This window comes from Pagrus pagrus (assembly GCF_965226575.1).
Source record: "Pagrus pagrus genome assembly, chromosome: 22".
Classification (NCBI taxonomy): Eukaryota; Metazoa; Chordata; class Actinopteri; order Spariformes; family Sparidae; genus Pagrus; species Pagrus pagrus.
The window spans coordinates 2,828,398-2,846,186 of NC_140204.1; the positions used below are offsets into that span (position 1 = coordinate 2,828,398).

The following is a 17,789-nucleotide window of genomic DNA, read 5'->3' on the forward strand; positions in this document are numbered from 1 at the left end:
TGTGTTGAAGGGGTGTGGACATTTTTTAAACGTATGAACGTGTGCAATTTTAGACAATGTAATGCTGGGATCGGTATAAGATCAGAGTAGATACCTCCCATGTGAAGACCACCAAAAGGTGAACGACAAAGAGTTTAGACAAACTTAAAGGTGCACTATGTAGATTTGAGGAAGACATTTAGATTAACTGAATGCCATACTGCCATACTGTTGGCCAACTCGGACTACACGGACTTGCCCGAGTTTCAGTTTAAGACCGTTCCAATGCACTTTCCCATATCGGAGATGCAATGAAACGCACCATTATTTCAGAAAAACTCTTTAAGTTGCCAGTGAGGAGAAGTTGAATTGTGCGGTGAATCACTCACATGATGTCACATGTCAATTTGGAAGATAATTTCGAGTTAAGAAAGTCGCACTTTGTCGGTAAGATAATAGAATCTCATGTAGTTTTGTATTAAAGCACTATATCATCTCACTCAACACAGGTCACCAACACCAACATGGAGCCAACTCGGCTCAGAAAAGGTCGTAAAAAAGATGAAGATCACAATAAATGTGCTCATATTGACAACTGCAGAGAGAGTTCCTTTAAAACTCGTATCAAAATGTTAAGAGTGTATTCTGTCGAGGTAGTCGCTGGTCTTCCATCACACCAGTAGATGGTGTCCTAAGGCAAGGTAAGATATTTATACAGCACATCAGACACAAGGTAATTCAAAGTGGTTTACAGGGGCATAGAAACACATCAAAATGAATAGAGAAAAACTTAAAAATTAAGATTAAAGTTGAAACAGAACATCTCTTGATGTTATGGATTGGTTGAGTCAATAGAATTATTGAGGTTTAACAATATTAAAGATGGATGAAGAATCAGGGAGGCGGACCGATGGTGTGTGGACACCAGACCTTTGTTCCCCAGACAGGGAAATGAAATTAGTAAGAAGTACGATGTGATTTTTTTTTTTTTTGTGGCTGTCATGTCACTGTCTGTTGGCGTGTTGTCATGGTGACCTGTGGTCAGGTGTTTTTGGATCTGTGGGCTGCAGGGTTTCATTTCTTTCTACAGCATGAAAACAACATATATAGAATATATATAGATATATGCATACATTTACCATGGAAAACACATTGTGGTTGAGAATGGCGACTGAGATTCTTGTTAGTGTTATCAACGTTTTAGTGTCCCCTGGAAACAGTTGCTGTTGTCCTCCTGTATTTGCTTGTGGTTTCTCAGCTTGTAGCTGTGTTGTGAAATAAGTGCAAATGTTTTATGACGGTGCTTGTATTGTCTATTTGCATGTGTTTTCTTAAGGGGACCGTTCACCCGAAACATTTCATTCATTCAGTTATTTGAATGTTGATTGAAAGTCAGGTGAAGTTTCATAGTCCACAAAACATTTCTGAAGCTTTACAGCAAAACAGCTTTGCAGCATTCTCCTAAACGACTGAAGTTGTCACGCCTTTGCTAGGATCCCAGACACAGACACCAACTGGCAGAATTAAGCTGTTTATTCAAAGTTGTGAGGTGAGGGAAAGGGGGAGCGATGGGCTGTAGAGTGGGTCCAGGGGGAAGACAGCGGCTGGAGGGCTGGAGGTGATGGCTGGGGTGGCAGGCAGACTGGGAGTCAAGAAGACGGGCTGTTGGGCAGGCAGGAAGGCAGGCTGGCAGGCAGGCAGGCGGGGAAGGGACTGCAGCAGGGAAAGGCAGCAGTTAGAATAAACACAAAAAACTTTCGATCAGAAATTCTGAGGCTTGGCTTTGCTAGACCGCAACCACGACAAACCGTGTGGACTGAATGACGATCCGGCAGAGACTGACGGTGAGGCAGGACTGAAGTGCCGACTGGGTGATGAGCTGATTGGAATCAGGTTGCTTGATTGCAGCAGCAGGGCAGGTGTGGAGTGGGAGGCAGGCAGGTCCAGGAGAGGTGACAGAGTGCAAGGGGGAGGGGGAAGGAGACAGACATACAAACAGATAGAGTGACAAAACAAAACAGACCAACATGCAACACAAACTGTCAGGGCGCTGGCCTTGTGACAGAAGTAGCAGGTGACTTGTTTTAAAACGGAAAAAACAACCAAAAATGAAACCCTGATGGTAAAAATAGTGGACAGAGCCACAATGACACCACCCACAGGTTTCTGAAGAGCCAGAAGGAAGCTCAGTGTTGATCGTTCAAGCCATCACCATCTTGGCAGTACCTGACTCCAGCTAACTCTCGGCTAAAGCTGAAGCGAGCCTAGTGAGTTGAACAACCCCACCTAGCTGGATGCTACCAAGCTACACTGTAGGCAAGGCTTTTAAGCTATATGTTGCATGAAGAGTTGCGGACGAAGATTTCTGCGTAAAATCGTGAAAAATAACATATTTTCAACTCAATTTGGGATTCTGGAGACGTGGATACATACAAGCTGTATGTTGTGTAGGAGAATGCTGCAACACTTTTGCTGTGAAGGTCCAGAAATGTTTTGTTGACTACAAACTTCCATTTTTGGGTGAACTATTCCTTTAAGTTGCAGGCCACAGTATGAATATTCGCCTCAGAAACAGATACAGACAGAGACTTCAGAACCTGTGTGTTCAAATGCGTCCAGAATGATTTGTTTATTTATGGATCAGCTGCAAACTAAAGTTAATTTCCAGTCTGTGTTTGTGTCTTTAGTCAGTGTTTCTTTTGAAAGGGTTCATGCGGTTGTTCCACATCCTGTTTCACTGAAATCTGACTTAAAGATTGCTCTCTTGTGGTTTAATTCAATGGTTTCCGGTGAATTACCTGTTGTATAATGGAGTTGAGTTTAAAGTTTTTGAAGCCGGTGAAACAGGTGAGAAGAAGGATCGAGATTTTGGATAAATAGTTCAAGATCATCAGCAAACTGTGAAACATCTCCAGTGGAGGCTTTTAGTGGTACTTAACTCAATGCAACGTAACTCTCCAATGTTTTTATAACTGAATCAATCCTGACGTCCCCTTAAAGCCTGGGTCTGTGATGTAAAAAGTATTTTGAAAACTTAGAGCTTAAGCAAGTTCACATCATGAGCTACTTTCATTACAAACGAAATACCTGTCATTTCCTGTGTTTGTCAGGATGTGGTTGACATGCTGTGAAACTTAACAAAGAGGAAGACAGAACGACACAAGATGGACATCGCACTTCTCTGCCTGATGCTCTGTAAGTAATTTGATCTTTTTTAAAACAATTTGCCGACTGCTCTTTCTTCCTCTCCACTCATCTACCAACCACTAAAGCACTTTACTTTCATTGACTTGTCGTTTTCTTGAAACCGTGAGATTAAAGATTCATTTTTAAGAGATCAAAAAAGGCAAAATTATCGGAAAGACATCATGACGTCAATGTTTTCTCTCCAATTTCAGCTTTTTATCTCATAATTCTGACTTTTTGTTTCATTATTTCCACATTTTATTTCATAATTTTGCATTTTTATGTCACGTTTATGACTTCTATCTCATCATTTAGAGTTTTTAGTCTATAATTATGACTGATCTCATTTTTACATTTCATCCCAAAATGTCAACCTTTCATCTCATTATTTTAAAGTTTAATGTCACAATTTTCACATTTTATCATATAACTTTGATTTTCATCTGACAATCATCACTTACCATGTGAATATTTTTCATGTGATATTTCTCTTTTACTGGGGCAGTTTTGATTAATCAGCTTTCAATTTTACCACCTCAGTATCAACTGACCACAGCAATGCCTAGATTTAACACAAATAATCCGCTGTACTCATACACTTGATTACATTATTGTTATTTCTTGTTTGTCAGGTTTTCCAGTTGAAGCCACACTGAGAGTTACTCCCAACAGAGCTCAGTTCTTTCGGTATGACGTCATCACTCTGACATGTACAGACAACTCCAGCAGCTGGAAAGTGAAAAGAAACACCTCGACTACAACGTCTGCTGTGTGTATGTATGGCTGGGGGATCCCAGGTAATTCCTCCTGCATCATCGAGAGTGCCTACCCATCAGACACCGGGCTGTACTGGTGTGAGTCCGAGCAGGGGGGTCGCAGCAACACGGTCACCTTCACAGTGACAGGTAAATCCACATTTGTGTCTAATGCTGTGTTTACATCAACAGACTCTGTAAACTAATCGTCAGGTATGGTTCTATATTTCAGATGATGTTGTGATCCTGGAGAGCCCTTTACATCCTGTGACGGAGGGAGATACAGTGACCCTTAGTTGTTTACACAAGGACGAAGATGAAGTTGAGACTACTTCAGATTTCAACGCCGCGTTCTACAAAAACGATGTTTACATCGGTACTGAGCCTGCAGGAAAGATGACCCTCCTGGAAGTGTCTAAGTCTCACGAAGGCTCCTACAAGTGTGAACACCCCAGAAACGGATCATCACCGCAGAGTTTGCTGACAGTCGAAGGTGACATTGGTTTTGTTCCAGGACCTTAAATCCAACTGACCAGTCTTTCTTTGTGACGTCAGGGTCGGGACCCGAGAAAAAGGCCGGAGACGTTAGCCTCTCCAACACGTGGTGACTGTTGTGAAATATTTAGATGAACCTAGTCTGATCTTTTCCTAAGATAGTAGTAGTTTTGATTCCTAAAACATAACCAGGTAGCTGGTGCTTTGGAGCACTGGGATAAAGAGGTATTCAGACCAGGGGCTAGCTGGTTAGCATGCTAACATCAGGGGATATCTCTGCAACACATAGATGTCTTTGAAGTAACATCAAAACTGTTAATTCTTCACCTTCTGTTGATAATTTTAGTTCATATTTGAACGTTTTAAAGTCTTACATATTGTACCTTTACGGTCGTGTTAGCTTCAGGCACAAAACAACTTGGTTTTGGCTTAAAATACACAACTTTTATGTCACAAACATGGCTGGAATTGAAGTTTTTAAAGGCTTCATTATGTCCTCTTGTATATTTGAATGAAAGCAGGCCTTGATGACAAACTCCTGAAACTCTTATTTTCTTCCTCACAGTCCGACCTCCGAACATCCCGACTCCGACTCCTCCTCTCATTCCCCTTTCCAGGCTGCTGTCCACCATCCTGCTCTTCATCCTCTACACTGCCATCCTCCTCCTCGCTATATACACCTACAGAAAGTGGGCTCAAGGTAAGAAGAGCTGTAGCAGAATACAGTCATCCCTCTACGCACCTTTACAGTGTTGACCTTTTCAGCTGAACGAAAAGCTCACAGTTTTGTCTTTTCACTTCCTGTCTGCACTCAGCTTACTGTTCGCCTATGACTGGTAAGAACATGTTGTTTATGTGTTTATAACTTTATCATATTCTAGCAGAAGTTGTCTGATTGTGGTCTAGTTTTCCATAACATGGACCAATAAACAACCAATAAACACATTGTGTGTGTGTGTTAATAATGTTTATAAGTCACCTTCAAGAAGTAAAAATGAATCTGAAGTAGTGAAGAAGTCATGTAATGTTGATGTTATCATCCAACTGAACTTTGCTCTGAAGGAAGTCTGTGGTCTTTGTAATCTGATATCTGGGGTGGATGTGCTGTTGTCATGGTGAAGCAATGATGTATGTTTGTCAGCTAACTGAAGTTTGCATCACTGTGGTTCCCTCTGTGAGATTTCTGATTGTATTTTGGATTATAACAGAAAATAATCTGTGTGTCTAACACAAGTTTCTGATCCTTCCAGGTTCTGTTCATCCAGATAATCTCCACAGATGAACTCCACTCTGTGATGTTTGAAGTGTAAATTAAATGTGTAGCATTAAAAAGCTAATGCTAGGCTACAGACAGACGACATCACGGTCACATGACTCAAACGTCTCCACCACTGAGCGTCTTACTGCACAATTACTATCCAGGTTTTCTATAAACTGATCAATGTACAAGTTGTAAAGTCAGAGTGAGAACAGTGTGTAACTAAAGTGGGCCTGTAAAGACGGACTAGTGAGGAGACGAGTCTCCGTGTTCGCTGTGAGGACGTTTAATGTCCCCGACAACCTCTGTAGTCTTATTTAGACACTTGTTAGCAACCGCTTGCCGTTTTTAACACACAGAGGAGCTTTATAATTAAACTGTGGACATTTAATGATGAATTTTATGTCATAGAACAAAAAGTGTAAGTATGTTCAGCCTGTGGTAGCCACACAGCTTATTTCAAACATTTAACTGAGACAAGGAAACCAGATGTGCTAACATGCTAACTCATTTCCAGGTTTTGGGACAACAGATCATACCACTCTATGTGGACACGTGTTCCTATCTTTGAGAAATGTACAGCACTGGGCTAAGAGGCGTCAGTGTGAAACGGGGCTAAGTTAGGCCAGGGTCAACTTTTAGCCCAGGGTCAACTGTTAGCCTCGAGCTAAGGATAGCCCTGTTTAAAGCCCATGTGATTGTCTGAACTCTAGCCCTGAAGCTAAGCTACCAGTTCACCTACGCTGTAAAATCACATCATCAGCTTTTTTTAAAATCAGCTTTTCAGTGAATGCCCTCAAAAATGTTCGGAGGGGATTTTTAGGATTAGAAACCGTGTCACGACCTGGTTGTGGGCAACAGGTTGAGGCCAAAGACGTTTGTCACGGCAACAACTACCCTGGCAGGAATCAGGAAGTGAAAAAATAGCAAGACTTGTCAAGGTGACTGACAGGAAGGCCAACGACGACTAAAAACTTTGTCTGCTCTGGTTTTTCCTGCAGTTCGAGCTGAGGCAAAGAGGGGAGGCGTCTGATCGTCTGGTGCTGGGATGAAGGTCAACTGACATTAAAGGAACAGGTCACCCAAAAAAATCACAGCATAAGACGAGCTGTATGGAGCCATTTTATATTTTTGGGTTCTTTGTGGACCACAAATCGTCACCTGACTTTCCGTCAGCGTGAGGGTGAGGATGTGATGACTGGATTTTCATTTTTGGGTGAACCTTTCCCTTTAAACAACCTTTTTATACGTGAACATGATAATATATTCTTTATACTATTTATCCTTTTTTTTAAAAATGTTGTATATGTGATGCTGTCATGAAAGCGATGTTTAAATGACTTGAACATTTTGACAAAAACAATAAAAACGCAATAAAAAATATAAATTTGACCTTCTGGATATTATTTTTTAATGAAGACGAAAGAGAGAACGTCTGTTTTAGGGAGCTGATCTCCACCAGAGTGCCTGTTTTTACAGACAGAAAGGTTGAGTCTCGGAGAAAAGGGATCAGTTTGGCTGCAATGCTGAATATGTGGATCAAATGTGCCAATTCATCCACAGATTATTATGACATTTGTCTTGAATCCACAAACGTCACATTTTTTGTATCGTAGATTCTTATTAACTCCTTAAAACTGCATCAAAACCTTTAAGTTAAGAAAGTGTATCAGGTGACATCTGCGAGTTCATCTGTATTTTGACGGTTTCTTTGTTTCTGTAACAAACTACAAAGTGTTAGTGTGGCACACCTAAAATAGGGTGACCACATTTATTTATTTAGACTCCTTTAATGAGTATCACAGTTATTGTGTTGTGGTGTATATTATTGTTTTCAGTTAGAAAGACCAAAAGAAGTATTGAGGTGCTCCGTTTATATTGGAAATGGGGGGCGGAACCTTTGTGTTCTAATGAGTTGCTCCGGGGAACAGTTAGGGAGCGCAACTGCTGACCAACGGTGTCCGCATTCCTCTGCCTCACCTGCTGTACAGGTAGGTAAACGGTTAATACACCATGAAATGCTACGTTACATTGATAGATGTTACTAGCGCGAGTGTTTGTGTGAAGTTTGTAATCTGTTTAATGAGGTGTTCGTGTTTAAACAACACTTACATGGGAGAAGCTTTCCCGCGAAAACGCCATTTTGTGCCGAGCGCGACGGCAGTTGCACTAGTTAAAGTGGGAATAAGGGACATAAACTCCAGTACGTGATGTGTTTCAAGCTAGTTATGATTTGTTAAAATGTAGTTTATAAAGGTAACACTTTGTGTGGATACACATTTCAGCTACACTTTGTGAAAATGGTGTTTTGAGCCAGTTTATACAGCGAGAAAATGTAATATATTTACAGAAACTGTTTATTGATATAAACTTGAATATGTGTTGATGAATACGAGAGAAAATGTACGTGATTGAGACTGAAGTAGTGCTTTAAGTGAGATAAAGACTGAATTGGGAAAATGTGAAATTGAACTACATAAAATGGAGGTATGTGACTGTTATGATACATGATGTTAGGAAACAAGACAAACGGTGTCCTCATTCCTCTGCTTCACCTGCTACAGGTCACATATTTGTTGACGTGGTCTCCTGTCCCGTAACATCAGCAACATCCGCTGCAACTTTACAATAGATTGGTCATTGTTTAACAGTGAAATAAATATTAACTGAAGTTGAATTAATCATACATTTACTGTGTATTAATGATGGTTATGTTGTTGGGTGTGTTTTATTCTTGCCATATAAATGCAATACTGAAGTTTTACCAGCAGATGTCACTCTGTGTACAGTCTCAACGACCCTGAATCAGTGAACAAACAACTAATGGTCGTTGTAGGACGCACAATCATTATAAAAAACAAAATAAATCATTCTGTCTATGGCAGACCTGCTGTATCACAGAGTACTTGACCTCAAGTCGCTTGCAACTCTACCCAAAGACAAGAAGGCACAAATAAATATAAAACATAACTGATAATAAAACAAAAACAACAACACAGATTCAGCTGAGCAGAGTGTACAGATCAACAGTCTGGAAGTCACGGGGGGAGGAGACAAGGCAAGATGATTTTATTTCATACATCGTCATTCAATCTGCTGTATCGTAAAAATGTCCCAACGTCTCCTCAAATATATTTGGTAAGGTCACCACAATCACGGCTGGAAATGTCCCAATGTCTTGTCAAATATATCCTAGTTTTGTCGGCACAAACATGACCAGAAATGTCCCCACTGCTTGTCAAATAAAGTCCAAATCTGTTGCCACAAGTACAACAAAAAATGTGACACAGTCTCCAAAATATTTAGTTTTGCTGCCTCGTTAAAAAAAAACACGGCTAAAAACTATCCTGACTTTGTGTCCCAAATGTTCGGGAACAACCCTGGATACTGCTGAGGGGGAATACATCTTTTACTGTTGTATCCTCTGGTGGTTAATTTGCTGAAACTTTTTCAGATGTCAATGTGGCTGAAACTGATTTTAAATGCCTATCTGATGACTGAGCTCAGGTTATTACAGGAGTGTGACTGTTTGGTTTAGGTGTGTTGACTGTGTTAAGATAAGATTAGAGAGGTAGGAAGGAGTTCCCTGTGGCTGACTTCCAACAGCAAGGAATGAAGAAATACCTGTTTGTTAGCTATTAATAGGACATTACACGGACAAATACTTTCCAATGTGGGGCTGATGTCAGTCGATAATAATCAATACTACGTCATGAGATACTTCAAAGTGACTCAGCAGAGCTCAACTCTGAGATTAAAGCTGCACCCTCGAGTGTTTTTAAATGGATCAAGGTGCAACATCTACAAAGAATTAATACCACGCTGTTACCCAACCAAACAGCAGACAGACTCAGTTGAAGTGCAGCTGGTGAACATTATGAGCGTTAAGCAGCTAAGTTTCCCCTCAGGAGGTGGTGGAGACCAAAAACAGAGCAAAAAGAGAGTGAATACTGGACACAAAACGACTCCAGTGGGACGATCATGGTGCTCTGTGTCTGCTAGGTAAAAAAATTTGGCTGATTTAATCATGTCATAATATCCGCATGGTGCGTTTTCAGAATTATTTAACGGAGCCTTGAGGCTGCTGCGTCAGTATTGAACCTAAATATCCAAAGTATTGCCTCGACTACCAAAAACTTCTCAGTCTTGTTGACTCTGTCTTTGATCAAATACTTCCTGATTTAAATCATAATTGTATTCATTTAGTTGTGTTTGTACGCTGATGACATGCAGTTAAATAATGAAGCATCTGAGATAAATGGCTGATTGTTTCTAGGCGAGTACTTCTGATATCAGAAACTGGAACAGTGTCGGCTGTGAAACCGCTCAGCACAGTGCAGACAGGTGGGAGGTTCCTGTGTCTGGTTTCATGGGACGTCTTCACCTTGATACAGACCAAGAATGAACTCGATGTTGCTGTTGCATATTTTTAGTTTATATACAAACAGATCTGTCGACAGAGAGGATGTTGGTCCAGCATGCACAGACAGTACATCATACAGATTAACTAATCCTGTCATCCAACAGGAGGGCATCAGACACACTCTGATCAATGTCAACATTGAGCATCACGTTACAAGGCAATGTTCATCTACACGTCACCCCCTCAATGGCAGTAGCCCCCCGAGGGATAATGTGCTACCTGTCATACCATAAATACCTCGAGGGATGTGACAAAGAGCTCGACCTGGCCTCCAGAGCCCAATCAAATCGAGCATCTGTGGGACACGCAGTAAGAAGTTTGGCCCAGTCTTCAGTCGTGACGCTTGGTGACTCAAACCCAATGTCTGCTACCACCCCATAATATCACCATCCACATCTTTAGACGCTGACAGGACTTGCAGTATACTGAGGACAGCTGACAGATATTTGGTTGGTTTGAAGTTGTGATGTTACGCAACCCAAATTCTTCAAGAAGTCTTGAGCCGACGTCTTTTTGATGTAGAAAACCAACACAGAAACCCAGCGGCTGCTTCACCTCACAAAGTGTGTCACGTGACCAAAATTCAACATCTCTCCAGCGTTTGATGTTGATTGCAAGCGACACTGGGTTTCGATGTCGGCTCAATTTTAATTTCAAACTAAAATCTAACGTCCGTCCAACATCTTTCTGTGGTTCAGCCAGCTGGGTGAGTCAGTGGAGGGACTGCTGAGCTGCCAGGGAAAATACAGTCCAGTCTTTCCTGTTTCCTTCAGAAGGACATGGCACGTTTCTGCTGTTTTCTGTCAGGTGGAGTCCAGCTTGAGTGTCGAGTAGAAGGTTGACGCGGCCTCCAAATCTGTGGAGGAAGGAAACATGCAAACATTAGCATTCATTACTGCCAGAGAAGGTTTCTACAGGGGAATTCATACTAACAGAAAACAAAGCCTCTCTCCACTCTTACTCCACTAGACTGGGTTTATCACTCTGCCCTCAGATTCATTACTGGTTTCTGTTATTCCACTCATCATTGTATTCTGCATGTTGGGTGGGCACGTTTAACAGTAAGAAGTGACAGCCATTGGTTTCTGCTTCTGTTTAAAGCCCTGAAGGGCAACATGCCACCATATATCAGCTCTTTATTAAACTTGTCACAGAGTCACTATTCAACACGCTCTAGTGATTGTATGATGCTGCAAGTTCCCCGGTAAACACTACATTTGGGAAAACTGCTTTCAGTTGCCAACAGTTTCACTTGGAGCATTTTACAACATACATTTAAATTTGATCCAGTTATACGTCAGTTTAAGACTTTGATTTCAAACTACTCAGCATTTGAATGCGACTGTTTTTATCTCTCTTTGTCATGTTCGTTTGCTGCAGTTTATCATTTTCAAGCACTTTATTCTGTTTTATTTGTATTCTGTCATATTCCTTCTGTTATCATTGTTATGTACCCATTCTGTTCATACACTCTGTGATTATGTTCATTTGTTTCTGTTTGTTATCACATTTTTGTACCTATTCTGTTTTTTATTTGTGCTCTCGACGTCGTTGAAAATGATTTTTCGAGGTCTAAATAAAGGTTGAAGAAAAAGAAGAGATCTGTGGGTTTCTCCTTTAGTTGCAGATTTTATAGTGTAGCTGTAGTCTGCTGTTTTATAGTCATAATATTTAGACTTATTCTGCTCTGTATCTGTGTGGCTTTATCTCCTTCGTGTCCACAAATCAATAGTGTAAAAATAGAAACTCGGTCTCACAGGTGTAAAACTGTAAACTGACGTCTGTAATGAGTTTCTGTGGCAGTGTAGGCTGAAGTCCGAGGGTTGGCGCTATGGCCTCGCGCCAACTGTTTTGTTTACAGGTATAACCTTGGTGACGGACCAATAGGAACTGGGTAATAGGGCGGGACTAACAAACACACATGGCTCTGAGTTACACAACAGACTACGTAGTGGAACGAATGACAGAGGCACAGAGGAGAGTTTTAACTGAGAGAAGTACTGTATTGACGCAGGATATTTATATGTGTTGGACGTCAGGAGTTTTCCAGATGTATTTGTGGCGACAAATTTGAGATATATTTGATGAGAGCTTGGGACATATTTCCAGCTGTGTTTCTAGCGACCAATACAGGTATTTTAATCCAAACATGATCTTTTCCTAAACCTAACTAAGTCGTTTTGTATGCCTAAACCTAACAATACCTAAGCACATCACTATCACGATGTAAAATTGAAAATCAATGAAAAACGATGGAAGAAGTTTCAACATGCACAACATTTATTCTGGTGATTGGGTTGAAAAATGTATTTGAGGGAGCTTCTGTTTACCTCCGAACCTCCGTGGCTGCACTTCCTGTGTGACGATGACATCAGTGTACGACACATCCGGGTCAACTTTACCTGCAACACAATGTTCCCCGATGTCACACATCAGCTGCATTTCAACATTTCAACAAAGTCCTACAACCTGTTATATAATGTGTTAAACAATCCACGTGCAAAACTCTCCTGGACTCAGAGCAAAATGTGTTTATGTTCTTTGCATCTATAATGGATCTGCATGGACAACCCCTCTCACCCCCTACATGAGACTACGGGGCCCTAAGCAGCTCCTTCAGTAACAGACTGCTCCACCCACGGTGTAAAACACAACGCTACCGCAGGTCGTTCATCCCGTCTGCAGTCAGACTGTACAACACCGCAAACTATTAATGTAGCACCATAAGCACCTTAAACACCTCCATATCCTGCACTACTACCACTTCTACCTCTGCCAATTTGTGCAATTACCGTGTGCAATAATACCTTGTTAATACCTTTTTTAGATGTCTGTCTACCTGCTGCTGTAATGAGTAAATTTCCCCGATGTGGGATAAATAAAAGTCTAAAGTCTACCAAAAAAGGTTCATGTTTTAGTCTTCGGACTCCTTCAATCTTGTGACGAACATCACTACACCCACTTACATCACGACCTCCCAGTACGTTTTAGCTTTAAATTCAGACATAGCTACTCAGGTGGAGAGACTCCCAGTTGTCACCTCACTGTCTGGATCAACCTGTTGATAATGAGCTTAAAATCAGACAATGACTGTCTTCCTCTACAGCCTCTGACTGCTTCTCTTGGCCTTCGTCAGCAGAGTAAATCTGGTCAGTTGTCACAGAGACAGCCAGTGGAGTGAGTTAAAATCAATTTTGAACTTTCACACTGTCACTGCACGACTTTAACGGAAGTAACGCTGAAACAGCAGGTTGCAAAATGTCACTAAACTGACATGAAAACAGGCTGACCTTTGTGGCTTCTCCAGAGGCAGAGCAGCATCACGGAGACCAGCGAGAGGCACACGACCACCACAGGAAGCAGAATGTATGCGAGGGTAGAGTCGGGCCGATCAGGACGCTCTGCTACAAGACAGAAATACCACAGGTTGGCCTGAATGCACAAAACAACAAGCTTTTACTTTAGGGGAGGTTTTGACAACCAGACCTCCCACACAGTGATTGATGTCAACATCTGTATTCAGTCAACCTTCAGCACCGTCGTTCAAGATGTTGAAAGGTTCCTTTAAAGTAGAGCATGCTCTGGTTTTCATAACTGTTGAAAGAAATTCAGTGGTCATACTGTCTTAATCTGCCCTCGATCTTTCTCTTTGTTTTAACTTTTGATGCACTTCAGTTTATTGCAGTCGCCGCAGTAAATACATTAGATCACAGGGTTGACTTTATAAAATCTTTCTTAAAAAAAAAAAAAAAAAAACTTTGAGGGAACACGTGCCAGATGGTGGTTACACCAGGACCATCCGGCAAGGAGGAAAAGTCACCAAATGTAGCTAGAATGCTAAAATTAATTAACTAGCAAAACATTGCTGAGGTTGATAGGAATGTCTTGAAAGTATGTTTAACCCACGTACAAGATTGTTGTTGCACAGAACTATCTGGCAAAGCTTCGGCAGAAACTGTTTGGAAAAAGGGCAAGTTTTAAAAAATACTTGGCAGGTGATTGGACGAACCATCTGTCTCTTACACGCTAACTTCAACTAATCAGATCAAGAGCAGGAGAGCACAACCGCCAGCGGAGCCAATCAACCTCAGCACCGTTCAAAGAAAAAAAACTCTCCACTTTTGATCGAACTGATGCGACAGCTGCTACATTAACCCCTTTAGGAGTCGCTATTGTTGTTTTTAAGCGCTAAGCTAGGCCTAGCATGATTGGATGATCTCATGAACCCAGCAGCATCACAAGATAAGTATTCGATGACCATCCAGTTTTATATAACTTTGTCAGAGTAGCTCATAAAAAAATTCAATAGCGTGTCTTTTGAATAAACTGTTTTGTCTTTGACAGAAAAGTTTATATTCCTGTTGTTCAACACAGGATTTAAATGTTAATGGCATCCTCAGCTGAGCTGTAACATAAGCAAGTTTAAGTAGCGTAGTTAGCCAACTACTGATAAGAAAATAGTTCTGCTCAGAACAAGATCTGTTGATCATCTTGAGTTAACTAGTTCGATTATATCATATCTCACCTCTGACAGTCAGCCGGCTCTCTGTTGATGCTCCAGCTCCGGAGATGTTACACCTGTAGAGTCCTTCATCAGATCTGGAGACGCTGTGGATGGTCATGTTTCCTGCCGAGCTGCTCCCGATCAGAAGACCATCTTTATAGAAATCAGCAGTGAGATTAGAGGAAACATTCGTCTTCGATCTGCAGCTCAGAGTGACATCATCTCCCTCCATCACAGGAACAACAGGACTCTCCAGGATCACATCACCACCTGAGGGAAAGATCATCATTACATCATGTAATGCAACAGCTACGGTGAGTAAAGACTCTTGTGTGCTTGTATGTCTTGTTCAAACCCACGAGTCACAGTGATGTTAACTGTGTTGCTGCACTCTCCTGCTGCAGACTCACACCAGTACACTCCAGTGTCTGATGGGTAGGGGTCATCAAAGTAGCAGAAGGATTTATTTATACTATTCAAGGAGGGGGGACACTCCTCATTAATTTGTTTTGTTGTGTTCCTCTTAATTGTCCACTCAGAAGAGTCTCCCGGCGGCTCACAGGTCAGAGAGACGGACTCGTACTGGAAGAACTGGGATCTGTTGGGAACGACTCTGAGAACGGCTGCAAGACACAAACAGACGGAGGCAAAGTGACATTTTCATTATAGATCCACCTCACTCAGCAACATCTAAAAAAACTCTGACCTTTCACGCTTGTCACCTTCTATTTTTTCACATTGCTTTCTTGTTTCACTCCGGATGTTATTTTCAACAATAAGAAAACACTACAGCATTACGCCGCAAAAAAAAACCCACATTCAGTGTCGTGGGCGGTGTGAAGCTGTGAGGTTATTGTATTGAGTTTATTTTACATAAATCAAGACAAGAAATTAGTCCTCTCTGAACCAAAGTCGATATATGTGCAGCTGCAGGGCGCAACAGTACATAAAGAAGCTGCTGTCAAAGACCAAACTTATAAAAAAAAATTAAAAAAACAGCAGCTGCTGTCGGTGTGAAGCCACAATGAGAGACGCCAACATGTGTGGAGATAAAGCTGCATCTCACAGATTCAGTCTGCAAACACTAAGACAGATGAATATCTGTGACAGGAAAGAGATGGTCTTTTTGATGAGGTTTTGTTGCAGTTTGTTTTCTAATACATTTGTCACCTAACAGTAAAAGTAATTTATATGTCAGCTTTAAGGTAATTATTCAGACAAAATGGCTCTCAGTGGTTGTTGGATGAAGTAAAGTAGCATTAGAAGATCATTTCTGGTGATTTTGGGCTCCAGACACAAAGAAAATCTGTTATATTGTCACATAAACCCCCAAATCATCAGAAAGTTTGAGGATTCAGAGAATAAATGAAAGTGTCAGAGGTCAAAGAGGGGATTTCTCAGCATCAAATCATAACAAGACCAAAGGTTTCTGAGGGGGCAGTGCGTGGATATCTAGAACGCTTTACAGAAACTGGACCAGTTGTGTCCAAAGTACGATCAGGCAGAGCTGAAGTGACCATCAGAAGATCATTACATCGAGGTCCAGTCAGCGGTCGTCCTGTCAAACATAACGCTGTGTTGTGTGTCGCTGTGTCGCTGTGTCTCGTTGACACTACGAGGACAAACACTCGAGGCGCGCGAAGAAAAAACTGAATTTCACAGTCGATGAGTGGAATTCTGACTTTAATCTCAGAAAGTAAAAAACCTCAGAACATTTGGGCCCCACTGTTCTTTCTTTGCACTACTTCTTCTGTTTACAACACAGAACGGTTTTACTGTTACACAGATGTGTGGCGTATTTCTCAACGTTGTGTTGTGTTGTAGTGCGTACAGTCCTGAATGTTCACAATTCACAAAACTTTACCATATTTGTTTCTTGTTTCTAGCTGTGTATCTATTTCAGTGTGAGTACTGGAGACAAACTACTTCTGATGATTCGGATATTATTTATCTCTGAGAAAGAACGAGCAGAATAAGAATAAGGTGCAAAAAGTTCACTTTTTGACAGATTGTCACTGTGTGTAGCTTCTGTTTCAGTCTTTAAATGAACAACGGAGATAACAGTAGATACTGTAAAGTTTTCACACCTCTTAAAGGAAAATTCCCCTGAACAACTGAACTGAGAACCGTCCTACTTTGTTTGAAAGTATGTTAAAAAATATAATCCCAGATGTTTGATTTATTTTAGATATAACACTTTTAATGTTAAAAACTCACCGATGATGGTGCAGAGCGTCGTTATCTCCATGCTGCTCGGCTGCTGACTGACTGACTGACTGACTGACTGGTTCACACCCAAAAGTTTCTGGCGGAGGCCACGGCTTCCTGCTTCAATCTGTTCTTTTTTTTTTAACACCTTTAATGTCAAGTCTGTGACCCCGGCCGCCTTTTTCCTTCCTGATGACCTGGATTTTACATTTTTGAGTCGCAGAACGTTTTTAAACTGGGACAGAAAACTGCTCATTGTTGGAGAAAAGCTTGACGTCAAGCTGATTCTTGAATGTTGTGTCACTACTCCGTTAACCTTTAGCCCCGTCTGTAGACTGCTGAAATAACCAAAAGATGAACTGATAATGAGATTAGTTGATGTTGATGAGCTGTGTGGTTGCATCAGTAATGACACGGCAGATTATTCAGTGCGTTGTAACAAGGAGCCTCTTATTAATGATGAATGGTACGGACTTTCCTCAGCCTGTGTGGGCTTTACCAGGACCAGAGGGATTGTGGGTGCGATGGTACTTTCATTTTGGTGGACAAGAAACAAAACAGTCACTGGAAAGTGAAGAATCATCACAATAAATGATTATAATTATATTTAAACCATGATTTCAAAAGATATTGCTTGTTTTTTTAATTTCTTGTTAAACTTGCTGATTCATACACGACACAGTCAGCACATAATAACAATGACTGGCTTATAAGTGATCATGTGATAAAGAAGTGGAAAGACGAGGAAAAAGTAGGTCAAGGTCATCTTCATCAGCAGTAACACTTTCATTATATAGTTTATAATACTAATTTGGAGCTTTGTTTACTGTTTTATATAGATTACTGCATTTTAACTGGTAGAAAAACATGATCAATCTCAAAATACGACACTTTCCTTCTAAACATGACTGTGGGAACATTCTGTGGCGCTTTGAACATTAAATAACTGATAAAAAATCGCCCAAGAGGCAGTGATTGTTC

The 17,789-nt window shown here is 41.0% G+C and overlaps 2 protein-coding genes and 1 long non-coding RNA gene across 4 annotated transcripts; 2 read left to right on the top strand and 1 right to left on the bottom strand.

The window, feature by feature from the left end:
• The first annotated feature begins 1,116 nt into the window (after nucleotides 1–1,116).
• On the top strand, nucleotides 1,117–7,000 carry LOC311251344 (Fc receptor-like protein 5). Of its 2 annotated transcripts, none has more exons than XM_084343722.1 (6): nucleotides 1,117–1,161; nucleotides 3,090–3,174; nucleotides 3,798–4,070; nucleotides 4,153–4,413; nucleotides 4,981–5,115; nucleotides 6,675–7,000. In XM_084343722.1, the coding sequence occupies exons 2-6, from the start codon at nucleotides 3,144–3,146 to the stop codon at nucleotides 6,704–6,706; spliced, it is 732 nt and encodes a 243-aa protein (XP_084199848.1). In that variant the 5' UTR covers nucleotides 1,117–1,161; nucleotides 3,090–3,143; the 3' UTR covers nucleotides 6,707–7,000. The 2 variants fall into 2 exon arrangements, with proteins under 2 accessions (XP_084199848.1, XP_084199847.1); XM_084343721.1 differs by lacking the exon at nucleotides 1,117–1,161 and adding an exon at nucleotides 2,008–2,246.
• Nucleotides 7,001–7,593: 593 nt separating this feature from the next.
• Nucleotides 7,594–14,718, top strand: LOC311251648. Its single transcript, XR_014621442.1, has 4 exons — nucleotides 7,594–7,664; nucleotides 13,203–13,273; nucleotides 13,404–13,522; nucleotides 14,631–14,718. It is a non-coding gene; the product is annotated as an uncharacterized lncRNA (long non-coding RNA).
• LOC311251645 (uncharacterized protein) lies at nucleotides 8,728–17,579 on the bottom strand. The gene is made up of 6 exons (XM_084344183.1): nucleotides 16,818–17,579; nucleotides 14,960–15,223; nucleotides 14,622–14,870; nucleotides 13,387–13,500; nucleotides 12,427–12,498; nucleotides 8,728–10,952 (listed from the first exon to the last, which is right to left on the bottom strand). The coding sequence occupies exons 1-6, from the start codon at nucleotides 17,209–17,211 to the stop codon at nucleotides 10,900–10,902; spliced, it is 1,146 nt and encodes a 381-aa protein (XP_084200309.1). The 5' UTR covers nucleotides 17,212–17,579; the 3' UTR covers nucleotides 8,728–10,899.
• Between the last annotated feature and the right edge of the window lie 210 nt (nucleotides 17,580–17,789).

Bases quoted from the DNA above. Each gene is read 5' to 3' on its own strand.
- LOC311251344 (XM_084343722.1), top strand. From the start codon at position 3,144: ATGGACATCGCACTTCTCTGCCTGATGCTCT. The intron at 4,071-4,152 runs GTAAATCCACAT...TCTATATTTCAG, and splicing joins GGTCACCTTCACAGTGACAG to ATGATGTTGTGATCCTGGAG. The intron at 4,414-4,980 runs GTGACATTGGTT...TCTTCCTCACAG, and splicing joins GAGTTTGCTGACAGTCGAAG to TCCGACCTCCGAACATCCCG.
- LOC311251645 (XM_084344183.1), bottom strand. From the start codon at position 17,211: ATGCAACCACACAGCTCATCAACATCAACTAATCTCATTATCAGTTCA. The intron at 14,871-14,959 runs GTGGGTTTGAAC...TCTTTCCCTCAG, and splicing joins AGTTAACATCACTGTGACTC to GTGGTGATGTGATCCTGGAG. The intron at 13,501-14,621 runs GTGAGATATGAT...TCTGTCTTGTAG, and splicing joins GAGCCGGCTGACTGTCAGAG to CAGAGCGTCCTGATCGGCCC.